This window comes from Micromys minutus (assembly GCF_963924665.1).
Source record: "Micromys minutus genome assembly, chromosome: 3".
Classification (NCBI taxonomy): domain Eukaryota; kingdom Metazoa; phylum Chordata; class Mammalia; order Rodentia; family Muridae; genus Micromys; species Micromys minutus.
The window spans coordinates 81,846,560-81,866,475 of NC_137972.1; the positions used below are offsets into that span (position 1 = coordinate 81,846,560).

The 19,916-nt window shown below is 38.4% G+C and overlaps 2 protein-coding genes across 4 annotated transcripts in view; one reads left to right on the forward strand and one right to left on the reverse strand.

Annotated features, from left to right (window-relative positions):
- The window catches only part of TM6SF1 (transmembrane 6 superfamily member 1), a 68,352-nt gene that overhangs the window by 37,512 nt on the left and 10,924 nt on the right, over positions 1 to 19,916 (forward strand). Inside the window, exon 10 of one of the 3 annotated variants that reach the window (XM_080914492.1) lies at positions 5,579 to 5,686. The exons of 1 other annotated variant lie outside the window; for it this stretch is intronic. In XM_080914492.1, coding sequence (XP_080770618.1) covers positions 5,579 to 5,602 — 24 coding nt within the window. In that variant the 3' untranslated portion in view covers positions 5,603 to 5,686. Of the gene's footprint in view, positions 1 to 5,578; positions 5,687 to 19,916 lie in introns of those variants that run through there. One more of the 3 variants, XM_080914493.1, reaches the window with a different exon arrangement.
- The window catches only part of HDGFL3 (HDGF like 3), a 47,287-nt gene that overhangs the window by 11,497 nt on the left and 15,874 nt on the right, over positions 1 to 19,916 (reverse strand). Inside the window, exons 2-4 of the mRNA XM_080914496.1 lie at positions 6,848 to 6,924; positions 1,819 to 1,957; positions 1,237 to 1,392 (exon numbers count right to left, since the gene is read on the reverse strand). Of these exons, the coding sequence (XP_080770622.1) occupies positions 1,237 to 1,392; positions 1,819 to 1,957; positions 6,848 to 6,924 (372 nt within the window). The remainder of the gene's footprint in view (positions 1 to 1,236; positions 1,393 to 1,818; positions 1,958 to 6,847; positions 6,925 to 19,916) is intronic.

A 19,916-nucleotide genomic window follows, 5' to 3' on the forward strand; every position in this document is an offset into this window, starting at 1 on the left:
ATACTGACAGTAAAAAGCTAGAATTCTGACTGGCTTCTGCTCCCATACCTGCAATCACATAATTTGGGAGTCTGAGGCAAGAAGATCACCACGAGCTCAAGGCTAGCCTAGATTACAGAGATTATTCCTCTACAAGGAAAAAAAAAACTTCCTCCACTCTAACACCAAATGTTATAAAAATGTTGAAATGTTGGGCTGTAGCTCAGGTGGTAAAGTATTTGCCTAGCATTGTGCAAAAACACCAACAGCAAAATAATCAGTTCTTAAGTGATTATGAAAGTGGAAATTAACAGTCAAACTTTAGTTTAGCCCTTATCTTCTCTGCAACCTAACTGCGAGTCTTGGTTGTTGATCTTTGAAACGTGCCATGAAATAATGTCATTTAAAGGCCACATGTCCATTGTTAAAAGTCTACAAACCTTATGTCTTATGTAGCTTTGACATAATTTAGGGCTGCAAACGTATTCCATAAAAGCTCAGCAGGCAACCAATTAAATAAAAATAACTCAAATGGATGTGAAATCCAAAATGCTAAAAGAAACTCAGTGTAAAAATAGATGCCGTGGAGGGACTTTAACCATGTATGAGCTCTATCCCCAGCCAGAGCAGCCATGTTTGCCTGTGTTCTCTCCCAGCTGCATGCACTCCTACTTTTTTTTTTTTAATTTAACTTAATGCCCACTGTGTCCACTTAGCCTGTATGTTCTTGGGTGCGGGGGCATCTACCAGAGCACAGATATCCTCAAAGGGCCTGAATGTACCTTATATTTTTAGATGGGGTCTCTCAGTGAGTCTGGAGTTCTCTAATTAAGCTGACCTGCAAGCCCTTCCAGGGACAATCTCGCTTTACCTACCTGCTCCAGCTTCTGAGGGCCCATTTCACTACTTACATTTACTTATTAACTTGTTATTGTGTCCCCTCTCCTTTTTTATGGAGTCGAATTTACTCCCTCACTCCTGCACAACCAGTGCACAACTCAGCATCTGGCTCAGCCTGTGCTTAACATTCCTCCTTCAGCTAAGCCTGTGGTACTTTCAGGGCAAGTCAACTTTGCAGGAGTCACAAGCAGGAGTGGGCTTTGGCGTCCTCTCTCCTCTAAAGTTTGTACTATGTGTTGGGGGGTGCTGAACGACATGCTCTAGGCAAGTACTTTGCGGAAGAGCGATCCCTCCCACCCAATCTGAAAGTGTCAGTGAGTATGCAGGAAACATTAACAGGAGGAGGTTTTCAGCGACCTTTGAAGTGTAGGACTTTTTCCGTTTTGAGCCTCCTTTTTCATTCTTTCTTTTGCCTTTTCCATCTTCTACTCTATCACCTTCTTCCTCACTGCTTGCATCTGCAGTATTTCCACCTTCTCCCTCAGTTTCAGAAGAGCTCTGTTGCTGAATTGTCTAAGGAAAAAAAATTAACCAATTACATTTTTTAAAAAGAGCAGGAACACAAACTGGAAAAAAAAAAGTATGTTTTAATTTCAAAGATGTTGGCCTACTTTTGACATTTTCAAAATAAAGGACTATGAGAGCCAGGCACAATGGCACATACAGCCAATTTCAGTTACTAGAAAGGCTGAGGTAGGAGGGTTGTTTGAAACCAAGATATTGAAGCTAACCTTAGCAGCATGTGTAACCCTGATTCAATTAATGACTCAAGTGGCTGCCAAAGTCAATTTTTCAATGTCCACTTAACTCAGGCTCTTCTGGGCTAGAGCTGCTACTTAATGCAAGGTTAGTACTAACATGAAGGACACTTTACAAAGGTGCATAAGAGTTAAAAACAAAGAATAAGACACAACAAGAGACCGTGATGCAAACTATTACCTGGTACCCAGTAAATTTCACTCCTGGATTATTTTCAATTTCCCATAATCCTTCATTAAATCCTTTCCGTTTGTTTGACTTTCCAAATTTGTCTTTGTATTCCTTATATGGGAAAAGGTCTTTAGGACCTAGAAATGCACTGCAGGGATAGATAGAAATAGAACTGACATGCTGATCTTCAAATACAAGGTATTCTAAATATCAGGATCAAATGTGATGTCAGAGCACATTATAGTAAACATACTGAAAGTAGACATAAACCCTGTACCCTGTGGGTTAAGCACATACCACAAGATGCTTTAGAAACATATTTCAAGGCAATAAAAATGGGTATCTGAGTGTGTAAGCCGCCAACTCTGGGTTGTCCTATTTTGACATTAATGTTAATCAATATGCTTTGTTTGAAACTGATTCCTAGTGACATAAGTGGAACTAAAGCTACTCACTCTGGCTGCTTCTATCATCATTTAAACTAGTGTCTATGTTAGTCTTACTGTGAGTAAGGATCCGTGAGATTTATAGTAAGAAGTTAAATGCTGGGATAAAAATAATTTAATTCTGTATGCTACTTTAGAATAGTTAGCCAGCATCATTTCTGTAAATTGGGCATCAGTTGGGGAGGGGAGAACAAAGCAGAAATATACAAAATTGTATCTAATTTAAATCTTACTCTAAATTAATTGAAACCATTAAAAAGTAGTTAAATTCTGTAGCTAACACACTGCTACTCTAAACTGTCTGTAGCATTGTTGTCTGTGATCTAAATCTAGTGAGTGAAGCTACTGAGGCTCACTTTGGCTGACACCCTGGAGACTTACATTTCAAACTAAGGCTTATGTATTTATTAATTTAACAAACACCAATCAAACACGTGACAGCATTGCTGCAGTTGTACTGGAATTCCACAGAGAATATGGCACAGCCACTGCTGCCTTCTTGAAGTATAGGTGCTCATAGACTAAAATGATAAACAAAGCATGTATTTTGTTTATTCAGAGGAAGGATGGTGCCTTAGTTTCTTAATAATTGCTGTGATAAACACCATGAAGAGGAGAAAGGAAGGGTTGGAAGGTAGGACTGTGGAGGGAACGACTGGGAGAGGGGCAATGAGTGGGATGCTAAGTAAATAAAAGAAACAAAACAAAAACAAAAACACCCTGAAAAATGCAACTTAAGGAAGGAAGGATCTATTTAGCTTACAATTTAGGTTCTCACCCATCACTGTAGGAGAATCACGGTAGCAGGGACCTGAAGCAGCTAGACACATTAAGTCCACAGTCAAGAGCAGAGAGCAAAGAACTCACACCCAACTCACTCCATTCACACACTTAGAATCCATTTTAGGGAATGGTGCTGTCACTGTGAGTGGGTCTTTTTATCTCAATCAACTCAATGAAGAAATGCCTACACAGACATGCTCATAAGCCAACTTAGTCTAGATAATTTCTCATTGAAACTTTCTGTGGTGATTCTAGATTATGTCAAACAAACAATTAAAACTAGACATCACAGATGGATGGATACACTAGGGATGACTTTTACAATTTTAGCTATAAAGATTGAAGAAGGCATCACAAGAAAGAACATCTAAGAAAAGGAGGAGTTGTAGAAAATATTTAATTACAATCTGGGATTTTTATTCCACCTTTGACTATTAAGTTTTTGGTTAAAAGACACATAACTTTCATTATTTACAATAAACCTTAGTCAGTACTAGAGCTGGGCAGATAATTACCCTCTAAGCTACTAAAGTCAGTTTTCTATGGTTAACCCCGAGTTATTCCTTACTATGTGTTATCTAAACTGCTCTTAACTCCAATTGGCCAGTCCTCATGGCCATACTTTCTTGACTCCCCAACGCGGAGTCTTTCTCCTCTCTCCACCTTTCCTGGCCTATCTCAACTCTTCCCAGTTATAGATGTAGGCATTTTTATTCACCAATCAGAAGTAACCTGGAGGCACAGTCACATAGCTTCACTTGATTCTCTAGACTCCAGGACAGGCTTTACCCAGGACCCTGCACTTAACACTACAATACATAGAAACAGATCAAACCTCACAAGGGGGTGAAGGAACCATCTGTGCTGTACCTGGGAAAGAATACTGTGTCTGAGAAACACAAATGAGGCCAGGGTGTCTAGAGTGAAGTGAGTAACAGCAGGCCAGTGTGGGATAAGGATAAAGAGGTGACAGGTTAGTGACAGAGATTATTTAGGGTCCTAAAGGTCACTGCAAAGGTTCTGAGATGTGTCAACAGCATCATTTTGGCTGCTGTGCTGGAAGCCAAGTAAAGGTTAGAAAGTAGGATATAAGCAAGAAGTGACAAAGGCTACTGAAGTTAATTAAGTAGTACTGCCAACTTGGGCCAGGATGGACAACGTAGCTGGTGAAGAAATAGTCAAGTCCAGAATTCATTCTTAGGAAAGAACTTTTGATAGAAAACTAGATTTGAATCTATCTCTAAGGTTCCAGAATAAGAAATAAGAAAGCTGGAGTTGTTATTTACTGAAATAAGATTTTTCTTTTGGAAGAAAATATTTAGGGAGAAGCTAATTGTTAGGTGTAAAATCTGAAGTCCTAGTTAAGACATTTAAGTGAAGATATCAAGTAGGCAGTTAGAAGATGATTCTGGAAATTTAAAAAGGCTGTTAGATAGAGATAAAAATTTAGAAACCATCAAAAGATGACAACAAAACCTTCCAGTCAACATGTTAACAGTAATTCATAAATTCTACTTCTGACAGGGTATAGCAATGATCTCTCACACTGTCCAGTTGGTTAAAAAAAATACAACCAACAAATATGTACACTAAGCATTCTGATATACACTCCTAACACATTTGGGAAGTAGAGGCAGGAATTTGAACCCATTCTGGGCTATGTGAGACCCCATCTGTAAAAAACAGTTTTATCTAAGAATGGAGCCCTGGTAGTAAAGTACAACCAAACTCTAGGATGACCACACATCTGAGAATATTTGGGCAGTACAAATTGCTACTGATGGCTTAAAAAGAGACAACACAAAGAAGATAGAGAAGTGGATAGAGAAGGTATGGGTCCAGGAAGATTTAGGAGAGGGAAAATGCATATGATCAAAACATAAAACCAAGAACTAATAAAATTGATTGAGGGGTGGGTAGGTTGAATTTGTACTTGACAAACAATATGAGCATGAGAAAAAAAATGAACACTGTATAAGGCTAGTTCATTCTCAAGGAAACATAACAGTACTCTGACTTATGACTTTCTGCAAACATTGACTCTATGCATAGAAAGTAACTGTGGGTTAAGGTACCTAATGAAGAAAAGGCACATACGGTTTTTATTAAATAAAAATATAAGGCCTGAGTGTGGCTTAGTTGTAAAATTCTTGCCTGCTTGAGGACTTGCAGCTAGTTCAGCAAAACAAACACACACACACACACACACACACACACACACACACACACACACAAACACACACACACACACACACACACACACACACAAGAAAACAAAAAAAATAACTAAGCCAAACTCAAAACAATACCAAAGCCCTCTTACAATATGTTTATTTTCTGAAAGACACACAGTTATTTCTCACATCTTTAGGACTTTATCCTGGTACTTTCAAGAGCAGAATGAAGTGAAGTGAATGGAAGAAAGAGCATGCTAAGGTTCATGCTAAATTCTGCCAACATTCAAATGAAAATAAATGATATAGTCGCAGTGTGGCAAGACCGTCATTTGTTCCCATCGCCATTCTCTTATTTTTTATTAGCAGATTACTTCTTCCACGTTTTAGAACTGCTCAGCTGGAGGCTCCTTCCCAGCTTCCCCACAGCACGTGTGCTACATGACCAAGTTCCTGACAGTGGGTGAATGGAAGCAGAAGTGATCACGGGCTTTCCTTGCCTCTTCCTCACGACACATTCCTTGTTCTCACTCGTTTCCCCTTCCCTCTCCCTGGACGATGCATGGATAACTGAAGCATGTTAATTTTTAGAAATAAGGCAAACAAGCTAAGTGTGAAGGCAAGTGACTTTAACTCTAGCACATAGGAGGGAGAAGCAGGGGGATCTCTGAATTCAAGGCCAGCTTGGTCTACGTAGTGAAACTCTCGCAAACAAGTACACAAGAGTAACACCAAGGTCTGGTAGGGTCTGACAGAGGATACTGAGTTCTTAGCAAATCTGTCTATCCACCCTACCTGTGCTCACCTCTGTAATATTGTGAAAAAAGAAAATTCATGTATATATTACTTTAATCTACATATTAACAGACATAGTTAGAAAACCTTTTAAAGGCAGTGCATTTGTTATAGGTCTAAAGTTAAAAGTTAAAGAAAACATAACTTTGTCCTATACAAAGTGAGTTGAAGAAGCTTTTGTGAAGAGAAAATATACAGAGTTCCAAAGGGTCCCTAGGACTGGTGAGTCTACCACTCCAGGATGTCACAAGTGTCCTGAAAGAAGACTGTGGGTTGACAGCCAACACTTAAAAGAGAAACAGAAGTCAAGATGTGCTTTCAGTGATCAAGACTTCTATGAATGAAAACTTATTTTATGGCTTGAATTTGAAATGCTTCCCCTACTCCTGTGTTTGAAATGAAGTCCCCAGATGGTGATGCTAATTTGGGAAATTGTGAAGTCTTATGAGGTGAGGCCATTAGAAATGAATCTTTTAAGCTATGCCTATTTCCTGTTTTGCCCTTTCTACATGTCCAAGTTCACCATGTAAAACCAACCACCAAATATTCTTATGGACACTGATCCCACTATGCCTGCCCTGTTATGATGAACTGGAATCCCCAGAAACTATGAAGCAAAACAAACATTTTCTTCCTGATGTTGTTTCTGTTATATATTCTGTTACAACATTCAAAAATAACTACTACACCTTTCATTAATAAAAATATGTTAAGTTTGACTATCTTATAAATGGACACAACAACTAACAACATATAAAATAGTATAGATCATAGCTAAGTATATAATCTAGTAGCGTCAAATTAGAACTGTTGAAAATGTAAGCTATTTTGTTAACTTACGTTTCATGGGTACCAAAAAAGAAGATAGGGTACTTGTTTGCTGGAGGTTTCACAGCACCCTCTGGGAGTTCATCAATCTAGTAAAGATAAATTAAGTTAGAAAATAATGTTGTAAATGCAATATAAACATTGTTTTGAAAGCTTATTGCTAATTTCAAAATATAGTTAGTATAATAAAAATTCTAATAGTTTTTTCTCAAATCTAGCAAAATTACTCTAACCATCCTATTTGGCCTACTTAAAACTATAAATTGGTTTTATCCATTATAATAATTTATTGAGCCCAAACTTAATTTCTTTTGACTCAAGAGTTACTCATGGAAATCTCTTCTAGTGAAATAAAAGAGAAGCAAAAGCTGTACTTTTTATTAATACCTTTTAAGTTCCATCTATGTTTTTTTTTAACACAGTATTTTATTGGTTATTTGGGAATCTTATATCATGCACCTCCCAGACCTCCCATATCTGCCTCCCTTCCCACACATCCTTTCCCCTCTAAAAAAATTAAGAAAAAGAAACAAAACCTAAGTCCATATTGTGCTGACCATATACTCCAAGGAGTGTATGGTCAAACTCTTAATGGCTGCCCCCAGAGAAATTGAGTCCTTCTCCACCTGCACCACCTCACACTTTTTTTTTTTTTTTAAAGTTCTCTTTAATGGCTTTCTCTCTAGGCTGTCACTTTTTGAGGGGGGAGGGTTGGAGTGGAGGTAGTGGTTGTCACAGAAGGCTTTTATGTTCTCTTTCTCAACTGCAGTCATTGCTAACACTGCAAGAGTAGATTCCTTGTGCCCCAGTCAGTGGGAGCAGGATCCTAGGCTTCCACATGGTTTCTATCAACAGTACAGTCCCTGAGCATTCACTTGGTTGGCTTCTGGTTGCAGTACGAATTGAGAACATTAATATGGTTCTCTCCCACGTGGGCAACTGACCAGCATGGCCCTGGGAGAAGCATAAACTATGGAGGTCTTTTGAGGAGGCCCAATCCAGTAAATAGACCATTCTTCCGTTGCATGATCCTGTAACTGGGCTGAGTCTGTGCAGGCTCCAAGCTGATGCACACCATCCTGTCAACCCTTCTAGGTGACAACTTACTTTTCTATCAACCATGCTGACAAGTCTCAAGTTCTACTGTGCACCTACCATTCAGATCCTCCATCTCTCCTACCTCCCTATCACATACTGGTTAATCATAGTGGTACTGGAAGCTGTAGTGTGTCTCACAATATACCCTTTGGCCCAAACATCTTTATATGTAAATGTTTATTGCAATTAATAGTTGGTCTGATTCAAAGTCTCCGACTCTGCTATGCCATCAATACTGGATCTTTGCTGAGACTCCTCTCTGATATCCTGCTATTGCTCAGAGTCATGCATATTCTGTGGCTGTGGTTCCACAGGACCAGTCCCTCATGCATCAGTCTTCTCTGATGGCTGAACTTCCCATTTTTCAGAGACACATGTTGTTCAATTACAAAAATGAATATTTATTTATAACAACAAGCTACAAGATTATCATCAGCAATTTCCCAACATGTTTATACAGAAATGGTTTCTAATAATACAGCTCTCCAATTATTTTTTCCACCAAAGATTTGTTTATTATGTACAGTGCTCTGCCTAAACACTAGAAGAGGGCACCAAGAGGGCAACTATGTGGTTGTTAGGAATTGAATTCAGGACTTCTGGAAGCTCAGTCAGTGCTCTTAACCACTGAGCCATCTCTCCAGCCCACAACTTTCCTATTCTAAATTTGTTCAGTTTTTTAAACCCCTGCAATCACAAACAAAGAGTTTCAAAATCTAAGATTTAGTAACACGACAGATCTACCTATTGGCCATGCTTTTCTCTGGAAACTAGATATAGGTATAAGTCATGACTGTCGTTTACTGTCTGTTTGATCTTGGGCTAGTTACTCAACTGCAGTTCCTTCATCTCTTCACATGACAAATATTGTTGCCGTGACTATAAAGTTAAAGGTAGTTTAGAATCCCTAACACCAGGTGCTCAATAAATAAAATTGTAAGTATTATTACCATCAACCTGTAATACTTTCAAGGGCTATATGTTGGTTCTGCGCTTGCGTGGACATACATATAACAGGCCTGCGGAGAACATCAAGTGCCTTTGCTTTCTACCTTATTTTTGAGACATGGTCTCTCCTAAACATGAAACTTATTAATCCCACCAGGCTGGGCAGCCAATGAGCCTCAGGGATCTTGCTGCCTGTTTCTACTCCACCAGGATCTAAACTCAGGATCTCATGATTCCCTACCAATAGCCGTTTTCCTAGCTACTGCAAGAGCTAGTCATATTTAAAATACCATGGTAATGACAGGAAGGGGCCCTCACCAGAACTGGTGGCATGCTGTATGAACTTTCAGTACCCAACCACAAAATGACTAATTCATTTATCTAGGTATGGCAAATAGTAGTTTTCAACCATTGTGGCCATAATGGTTAAAAGAAAAAAAGCTAACATGTCACAATGGGGAAAAAAAAATCTCATGACTTTGTTTAAAGAAAAAAAAAAGCAAATACTTTGTGTCCATAATTGAGTAAAATTATAAATATGTATTTTTAAAGACAGGAACTAAAAAGGAATAGGAACATATAAACATTTAAGTGTGAGGTCAGTGTGGTATTAAGGGGGGAAATTCTCCCTCTACAACTTCCTTGTTGTCATAATTTGTAAAAATCAATCTTCCTATCAGAGGACTATAACTGTCATTACATAGAGAATTTCTTGTATTTCTTTACTACTGCTGTTTTAATCATACTCTAAAGATCAAAATAAGCCATTTCAGTGTGCAAAAAATTGCATCATTTATTTCTGAAAATCAAAATAATTTATGACCAGATTTTCTAATTATAACACGTCCCAAAATCAGTCTGCTGACTGTAAGCAATCTTGGAGCTTGTCAACACATATTTTAAGTACTGGACAACAGAGAGCAAGGACTACAGTCCCCAGCAATCAGTGCGTTAAGAAGTCGCCAGGCCATTTTGGGACATACTGTAAGACTTGTTAGCTTGTGGCTCCTGTATATGAGCGGTAGTGTAGTGTTTGTATTTACATGAAAGTCCTCATAAGGCTTTTGGTATTTAAGATACAAAAATTCAAGATTGCAAACATATATCAACGCAAGCTTGTTTTCCTAATTCTTTTATGTAGCCTTTTAGAAGTTTTTTTTAATAGTAACTGGAAACTCACCAGTGTTTAAAAGACAATGATCAAATTCAAAAAGTCAAAGTAAATTATGGAACAGATCAGACTGACTTGATATAAAAACAGCTATCTGTCTGAACAGAACCACCTTGGTGTGTAAGATAAGCAAATATTTTGCTATTAAAATAAGATAGATTTGTTTTCCCATGATGAAATTAATTAATTCTGAACTTTAAAAATTTCTTATACTACTGTGAAGCTAATATTTCCACACCATGTTTAAAATTAAGGAGAATATAAACAAATTACAAAATCTGAGGCTTTTTTCTTTGTAGTTCTTGCTATGTAGCCCATACTGACTTTAAACCCTTGACTCAGCTTTCTGAGTGCTGAGATCACAGGCATGCTCTACCCCACTTAGCTCTGCACAACTAGTTTTCTGTGTAATTATGCTCACCTCTGCAGAGGCCAGGAGGCCACTGGGTGCCTTCCTTTATGGTTGTTTCACTCCTTTGAGGTAGGGTCTTTTATTTGGGGGGAGGTTTAGGATACAGTGATTCCTCTGCCCCATCCCCATGCTGGGTTTACAGGTACAACTTGTTACACTTGTATTTTTGTGGGTACTCAGGTCTTCAGGACTGTGCAGCAAGGACTCTTACCTGCAGAGCCATCTCCTTACCCTTACAACTTTTAAAATGTAATAAGAATTATTTTCTGTATATCAGTGGTAATTGCCAGTGTTTAAGGACCCCTCCTCCCTAGCACTGAGTTAATTAAAAAATAAGTGATTCCACTGGGCAGGTGGGAGGCACAGCAAGCAGTCTGCTGCAGAGCTGGGGCTGAGACTGGTTTTGGAGGAGCTGAGGGAGAGGTGAAGATCTGCAGTTAGTCTACTTGCTTCCCTGATCAGAAAGGTCTATGGGTTTCCAGGAAGAGTCTTCTGGAGTTGGGGGCTGGGTGCTACAGCAAGGAAGGTATGGTTAGGAGGGGGAGATCTGTGTGATCCACTGGAGATGAGGGTAGAAGAAAGGGAGGCCTCAGCAAGTGATGCAGAGCTAGGAAGTTGACTCAAAGCGTCCATTAAAATCAGGTACAAGATAAGGTTGTTCACTCTACCCACACCCATTCAATATAGTACTTGAAGTCTTAGCTAGTACAATGAGACAAGAGGATATGAATTGAAAAGACAGAGAACAAAGTATCTTTATTTGATACATATGTGACATGACAACATATAAAAATGACCCTAAAAATTCCTCTGTGGAACCCCTAGAGCTCATAAATACTTTCAAAAAACTTCCCAACTGATACAAAATGATCTTTAGCTGGATACAAAATTAACTGACAAAAATCAGTAGCCCTATATCCAAATGACAAATAGACTGTGAAAGAAATCAGGGAAATAATATCTTTCACATTCACCTCAAAGAATATCAACTCTATTGGTCAACTCTAACCAAGCAAGTGAAAGATTTGTATGATAAAAATTTTAAGACATTGAAAAAAGAAATTGAAGAAGGTATTAGAAGATGCAAAGTTCTCCTATGCTTATGGACAGTAAGATTAACATAGTAAAAACACCCAATCTACCAAAAGAATTTACAGATTCAACACAAGCCTTGTTAAAATTCCAACACAATTCTTCACAGATCTTCAAAGGACAATTTTCTGCTTTATAAGAAAAACTCAAGAGAGCTAAAACAGTCCTGAACGATAAAAAAACTTCTGGATGTCACAACCCCGGTTTCAAGTTGTATTGCAGAGCTATAGTAATAAAAACAGCATGGGACTAGCACAAAAACATGCACATGCCCAATGGAATCAAATTGAAGACCCAGACATTAATCTACACATCTATGGACACTTTTTTTTTTTTTTTATATAAAGTAGCCAGGAATACACCCTGAAATAAAAAAGCATCTTCAATAAATGGTGCTGGTCAGAGTGGACAACTGAATGTACAAGAATGCAAATAGATCCATACTTTTCCCCTGCATGAAACTCAGCTATTGATCAAATGGATCAAAGACCTCAACGTAAAAACCAGATATACTGAATCTGTTAGAAGACAAAGGGGGAAATAACTCTGAACTCACTGGCACAGGAATAGACCTTCTGAACAGAACTCCATTAGCACAGGCACTAAGACCAGCAGTTAATACATGGGACCTCATGAGCGGAGAAGCCTCTGCACAGCAAAGGATACTGTCATTCAGACCAAATGGTAGTCTACAGAATTGGAAAAGATTTTTACCAACTACACATCTCATAGAGTTAATATCAAAATTATATAAAGAAATAAGAAATAATATCTAGATATCAAGAAAATGAATAATTCAATTAAAAATAGGGTGCAGATCTAAACAGAATCCTCAAATGAAGTTCAAATGGCTGAGAAATGCTTAATGAAACAGTCAACATCCTCAGCTGTCTTAGTTAGCGTTACTATTGTGATGAAACCATGATCAAAGCAAACAGTGAAGGGAAAGGTTTATCACTTCCACATCACTGATCATCATCAAAGGAAGTCAGGGAGGGACTCAAATGGCAGAAACCTGGAGGTAAGAGCTGATGCAGAAGGCATGCAGGAGTGCTGCTTACTGGCTTGCTCAGCTTGCTTTCTTATACATTCCAGGACCACCAGCCCAAGAATGGCACTACCCCACAAAGAGGTGGACCCCTCCCTGTCACTTACTAATTAAGAAATGACCTACAGAATGATCTTATGGAGGCATTTTCTTAATTGAGGTTCCTCCTTTCAGATAATTCTAGCTTCTGTCAAGTTGACATCAAGCTAGCTGGCACATTAGAAAATGCAAGTCAAAACTTGGAGATTTCATCTTACATCCCTCAGAATGACTAAGATCAATAAAACAAATGACAGTTCATGCTGGCAAATATGTAGAGTAAGATAAACATCCATTGCTGGTGGAAGTGCAAACTTGTACAGCTACTATGGAAATCAGTGTGGCAGTTCACCAGGATTATGTACCAATCTTGGTTTAGACTCAAAGAGACACTTGCTCAAACATGTTCACTGCTGCTCTATCCCAAGTAGCCAGGAATTATAAGTAACTTAGACGTCCCTCAACAGAGGAATGGATAAAGAGAATGTGGTACATTTACAAATTAGAATATTACTCAGCTGTTAAAAAAATAGCATCATGAAAATTCTAGGCAAATAAATAGAACTAAAAAATGAAAAACCACCATAAGTGAGGTATCCCGGACCCAGAAAGACAAATATGGTGTGATTTGCTTATAAGTGGTAACAGCTGTTAAGTGAATGATAACCAAGCCACAATCAGAAGAACCAGAGGTTAGTTATAAAGTAAGGAACTAGAGGAGACAAATAGATCTCATTAGGAAAAAAACACAGGATGGAAAAAGGGAGCGAAACACAGTGGATCAAATGGGGAGACAGAAGGGAATGAGGGAGGAACAGGGGAGAGCTAACCTTAATGGCCATCTGAGGGGTAGTGCATGAAACCTTATAGAGTGGGAGCTTCCTGGAATATTGACATATATGAAGGTAATATAAATTGCCAAAAATGGGGAGACAGAGCTCTAACTGGACATGTCTTGTCACCAAATGAAGCTTCCGTACCAGGATTGGGTTACATTTAAGTTGTTGGCCAAAGGTGTTCTATGGGAATCTTCAAATTTCCTAACCATCGTCAAGATTTTCTATTTTCATAGGGAAAGAAGCTAAATCTGATTCTTCAGTGCCTCTCACTAAAAATTCTAAATAAAGATGAGCACATAAAAACACTTGTAAACCCAGGTTACAAGATATATGACAATTTGCAACCCTCCTTTGATATCATATAAATACTGTCATCTTTTTGTTTCATCTAAATACACCTTTCCAGTTTGGAACTATTTTTTGCTTTCTATTCTCTTTTGTTAAGTCATTCTCTTATAAGGATTACACTGTTAAATTTTACAAGTCCAAATAAAAATAACCTGCAATCTTTAAACACCAGTCTTTTTTATGTTTCTGTTTTCCTGTAAATTATAACTTAAATACCTCATTTAAAACTCTATCAGCAGTTAAATTATCTCAAAAAAAAAAACCCCCAAAATTTATCAACAGCTAAAATAAGATATTTAATGCTTTCTTTTCATCCTGCTTTTCCTTCCCAATCTTTATTAACCTGCCCCTTTCTCTTCATCAGATTTCAGGGTTTGGTTTAGTAAATTAGTTAGCAACCACTTTTCTTGTCAGTGACACTAGGGTAACAGTGCCAAATAAAAGAGCTGCAAAAAGGTAAATATCACAGGCCAGTGTGTCAACACAAAGCTACCTGATTGCCAGTTTTAGCTGAAGATCCAAAATAAAATATAGTGTATTCCAAAAAGATGTGAATAATCACACACCGAAACCCGTGTATATTTTACTCTACATAACAAACAGAAAGGGTGAGAGGGAAAGTAATGGAGAACATTCTGATATGCTGGGACTCTCTCTTCTCCCAAGGACTTCAACCTACAGAAAGGTCCCTGGAGAGCCCGAGGTATGTCTTCTAGATCTATAGATGGTGTAAATCTGTGAAAGCTTTGAGAGAGGCTACAGACACAATCATTTGGTTTTTCTGATGACAGCATGAAATCAAGGGAGACTGCCAGGAATTCCTGTAACTAATGTCAAACTCCATTCTCTAAATGGTTTAAGAGGGCCACCTGGAGGTAAGGTGGTGACTGCAGGGAGGGAAAAAATCTGATAACACCAGATTAGGGAAAGGATCACGGAGAGGATGTACATTATCTGTACTAAGGAAATAAAACTAATCCCAGGAATGTTGTTGGTATGAGAATTGTTTGTTGCTTTAAAAATGGTTCCTAGTACAAGACAGAGACCTGGGATAAGAGAGACGCCCAAGAATCAATGTGGTAACTTTAGCTGTGACTCACAACATTCAGGATATGGAACCTAAAGAGGCTACCCCCTGGAGCCAGGCAGGAACCCCATTGGAGCAATAGAGACACCAACCACCACAAAATTTTCAACTCAAAATTTATCCTGTCTACAAGAAATGCAGGCACAGGGGATAAAGCAGAGAATGGGTGAATGGCCAACCAATAACCAGCCAACTTGAGACCCCATCCCATGGGCAAGCACCAATCCCTGACACTATTAATGACACTCAGTTATGCTTGCAGACAGGAGTCTAGCATGGCTGTCCTCTGAGAGGCTCTACCCAGCAGCTGATTCAGACAGATATAGACACCCACAGCCAAACAGTGGATGGAGCTTGGGAACTCTTATGAACAAATAGCAGGAAGGATTGCAGGCCCTAAAGGAGACTGGAGCTCCACAGAAAACTAATAATCAACCAACCTGGACCCTTGAGCTCTCAGTCTAAACTACCAACCAAAGGACATATATGGGCTGGACATAGGCCTTCCACATATATGTAGAAAATGTGTAGCTTGGTCTTCATGTGGGTCCTGAACAACTGGAGTGAGGCCTATCCCAAAAGCTGTTGCTTGTACATGGGGTATGTTCTTCTATCTGGACTGCCTTGTCTGGCCTCAGTGGGAGAGCCTCAAAGAGACTTCAAGTGCCAGGGCTGGTGTGTATGGGGGGGGGATACCCAGAGAGGCCCCTCACCTGCTCAGAGGAGAAGGGGAGGTAGGGAAAGGGTTGTGGGAGGGAGGTAATGTGTGGGATGTAAAGTAAATAAGTAGAAAAATTAAATTAAATTTAAAAAACGGTGCCTAGTGATAGCCATGCCAGATAGTCGTTGTCTTGTGTAAAATCTCCTTCCTACAGTACAGACTAGATCTAGCTATATACTAGTAATGAGTAAAACATGACAAACATGATTGTATGTCATTTCTAAGGCTAATCAGACAATGACTTTTGTTGTGCTATGAACTGATATTTTAAGCCTGAAAGCCATGGGGTACAGGACAACCTCTGACTAACAGCTATGAAGAAGTGAACTCCTAGCTTGATGATGGTGGTGGTGCACACCTTTAATCCCAGCACTAGGGAGGCAGGGGCAGGTGGATCTGAGTTTGAAAGCAGCCTGGACTACAGAGCAAGTTTCAGGGCAGCCAGGACTACACAGAGAAATCCTGTCTTGAAAAACAAACAAACAAACAAACAAATTAACTAGCAAACTAATAAGGAAAAAATAAAAGAACTCCTTAGGCCAACAAACTATGGGAACCTGAATCCTTCCAACTGGTCATGTGTCTCAAAAGTTGATCCATCCTATATTGAGCCTTAAGGTAACTGTGCTCTTCTGAAGATGCAGAGCCAATGGACACGCATCTACAGAATCTATTAAATAATGTGTGCTGTTTAAAAATACTAAATTTTAAAGTAATTTGTTATTATGAAGGTATTTAATTTGGAACGGTAACATAACAGATTAGTAAGTAATATAAAGGCAATTAGAGAGTAATTAAGAAGAAACTGCAAAGAATTAACAAGCAAAGAATTGGCTTTAAAGAGTTGCCAAGTCCAGGCAGCAGACACAGCAACTTCCCAGTTGTTAGTCAAGTATAAGTAATAATTTTCAACAGCAGAGGAGTTTAGCATACAGTAAGCACAGAGCTCAACACTCTGTACCCAACTAAACCAAGAAACGTTCCTGCCATTCCTACCTAACTTCCACTGAGGTGACTGAAGGCTTAAAAATATGGCTAGTAAGGATGTGGGGAAAAGAGGTCTGTAAGACAGGTAAGGTCAGAAATACTAGTTGATTCCTTTCTTACTGTAATAAGTCACTATTCAGGAGGCATGTATAAATCACTTTAGACAAGAGAACTGGCTGAACATAAAATTCAAAGTTTTCAATCATTACACAGAATTAACTATATTAATTATTGATGTGTGTGTGTGTGTGTTTAACTAGAACTGACTTCAGGACTTTTCATTAGCAGACCTTACTCAAGGTAGCAAGAAAAGGCTAGCATTACACAAGTGGAGCCAAAACATAGCTTCAACAGAGCAAAGTAAAAAAACAAAGAAGTCTCATCAGTTGATTTATAGATCAACCCCAGATTATGGACATAAGAGAAAACTAACAAGGTTAGATATTACATTTGTGAATGGTAGTTAGCAAACACACAGGTACCCAACACATGGCCAGGTTTTTGTTCACTTCCATTTAATATGAAAAGTAAACGATAATTTACATATTTCTTCTCTAAAACCTAACAGTATGTTACTATGTCTAGTGAGCAAATGTTTAATGTAGAGAATATCAGATAATTGTGTTCACAATTTACATTCAATTAAGCACTGCTAGTTATTTGTGAATTCAACTATTAAGCTGCTCCAATGTTTGTTATTAGTCTCATATTATTGAGTTTATGCCCAAAACTAAAGGTGCTGTTTAACAATGGAAAGTGAAAGTTAACAAAAATGAACATGGGAAGAAGCATTAGTGAGAAGCCTAAAATAATAACATTTCTGTATATTTCTCACAAGTCAAATAATATGAATTGAACTGTGACCAATGTGAAGGATTTTTTTTCCATCTAAACCAATATTGCAAAGTTAATAGTTATTGAGTACTTACTATCTAGCACTTTAACTTTAAAATTAATTATCCCTAAGACTACAATTGTAATGATGACTATCTGCATCTTCTACATGTGTGCATCCATAATACATACATACGTGCTTGACCGTGGAGTTCCCGCTTCGCTTTAGAGACAGGCTTACTTTCCTATCTTATAGACGTGCACACTCTAGGTACATACTATTTACAACCAACTGTGCTTCTCTCTATTTCCACACAGTCATACGCAAAGGTTTCAGACAGTGTAGGGCTGGTTTTGGAGGAGGGGGAGGAGGAAGAGTGGTGTGATACTTCTCAAACACAAAGAATTTTATTTTATAAAATTATTTTTATTATGGAAAATTTTAAAACTGGCATAGACCAATTAACTTTTTAAAATGATTAATAGAATGATTATAGAACCTATACATTCACCTTTCCCTAAGAGATGGACACAGACCTTGCTTTTCAGGGTCTTTTGCCTTACATTTATGTAACAGTGTTTCAATCTTAAAGAAATAGATTGCTAGAATTTTGTTGTATCATAGGTAAAATTGTTCCTAATAGCGATGTAGTAACCCTCATTTCTACCCAAGTATAAAAACAGCCTCCTTTTCCATCTTTGATAGCATTTGGGTATTACTTTGGTTTTAAACTTGCATTTTTTGAATGATGGGGGAGGTTAAACATCTTTTCATAGCTTTATTGGCTGTTATAATTTGCCCTTCAGCAAATTACCTACTCATCATTTTTTTAAATTTCTCTACAGAATTGTCTTTTAAAAAAAAACTTTTTCTGGATATCTTAACCCTACATTTTATTTATTTATTTATTTTTATTTTTATTAGATATTCTTTGTATTTACATTTGAAATGTTATCCCCTTCCCCCATCCTGCTCCCATCCCCCCATCCGCCTCCACTTGTCTCCACAAAGGTGCACTCCATCCTGATCACCCTCTCCACCTCAGTGCATTCCCCTACATTGGGAAACGTGCCCTCACTGGACCAAAGGCCTCTTCTCTCATTGATACCAAACACTGCTATCTTCTGCTACATATGCAACTGGAGCCATAGATCTCTCAGTGCTCAATGGTTAGTTAGTGTTTTAGTCCATGGGAGTTGTGGAGGGTTTGTTTGGCTGATAATGTTGTTCTTCCCATGAGGTTGCAACCCCTTTCAGCTCCTTCAATCCTTTCTTTAGCACCTTCAGTGGGGTCCCTATGTTCAATCCAATGGTTAGCTAGGTGCAAGCATGCTCAGCTGTTATCTGTATGACTCTCATTAACCCTACATTTGTTACTTCCTTTGTACATGGTGTTCCCAAAACAGTCAATGTCTTCGGAGACATTTTCTTTTCTTGAGTTCCAGGATTGATCAAACATTCAATCACTCAATCTTTCTCTCTTTCTCTGTCTCTCTCTATCACCCTCCAAACAAACAACCTCTTCTCATGAGTCACCTCTATTTTCACTCACTCTATTAATGATTTTCATGGCTTTAAATGTCATTTATAAGTTGATGCGTCTCATTTTGTAAACACCCAAATGCCAGCATTTTTAAGACTCTGATCACATACTGAGGTTGCCCTAAAAAATGTGAGCTTGTGGCCCAACCTGATTATCACTGCATAAGTAAATGGTATCACCCTCTACTCTGCTGTTCTACCAGACACTGGGAAAATACTTGTCGATGTAACATTCTTCAAAGGCATTACACCTTGGTCATCATTAGTATCTCCCAATTATGTTGCTAAGAAACATCTCCAAACTAGCCACTTCTTTCCAAGCCCACTGTTCTCCTAGTCCTTGTCAATCATCTAAGGCCCAAACTTCTACAAGTCTCCTAAAATGGCCTTTCATTCAACATCTCCAATCCTTACCCTCCCCAACTGTGCACCTAGCAGTCAATTCTTCAGTTCCTAAATATAAATCATGTAGATAATCCTGAAGCTGTTTCTATTTTGATGCTAATTTACTTCCCCAAGAAGTGCTGCCTAGTCACATACTCATGAGGTGACTTCATCTGAACCTTCCTGTTTTAACTAGTAAAATAAAGGAAAGCCAGTGACTGGGTGGGGTAAGGGAGGTGGAGAGAGGGTCAGAGGTCAGAGGACGGGAGCTGACCGAGGAAACTCCAAAATGAGATCCAGAAGGATGAACTAGATCCAGGCAGGCTTAATTGGCATTAAATAGCTATGAACATTTAAGGATTTTATAGGTCTAATATATAGAAGGACAGTTTGTATCTTTGTCTATTTGATGAAATCTTGTGTAGAGGGTTTGTGAATTGTGAATTAAATATATAAACCTGTATGAAAAGTTATCGGGCCTTAGAGTTGTGTTTGTGTTGGGACTGAAGTAAAGAACGGAGGCAATAGGA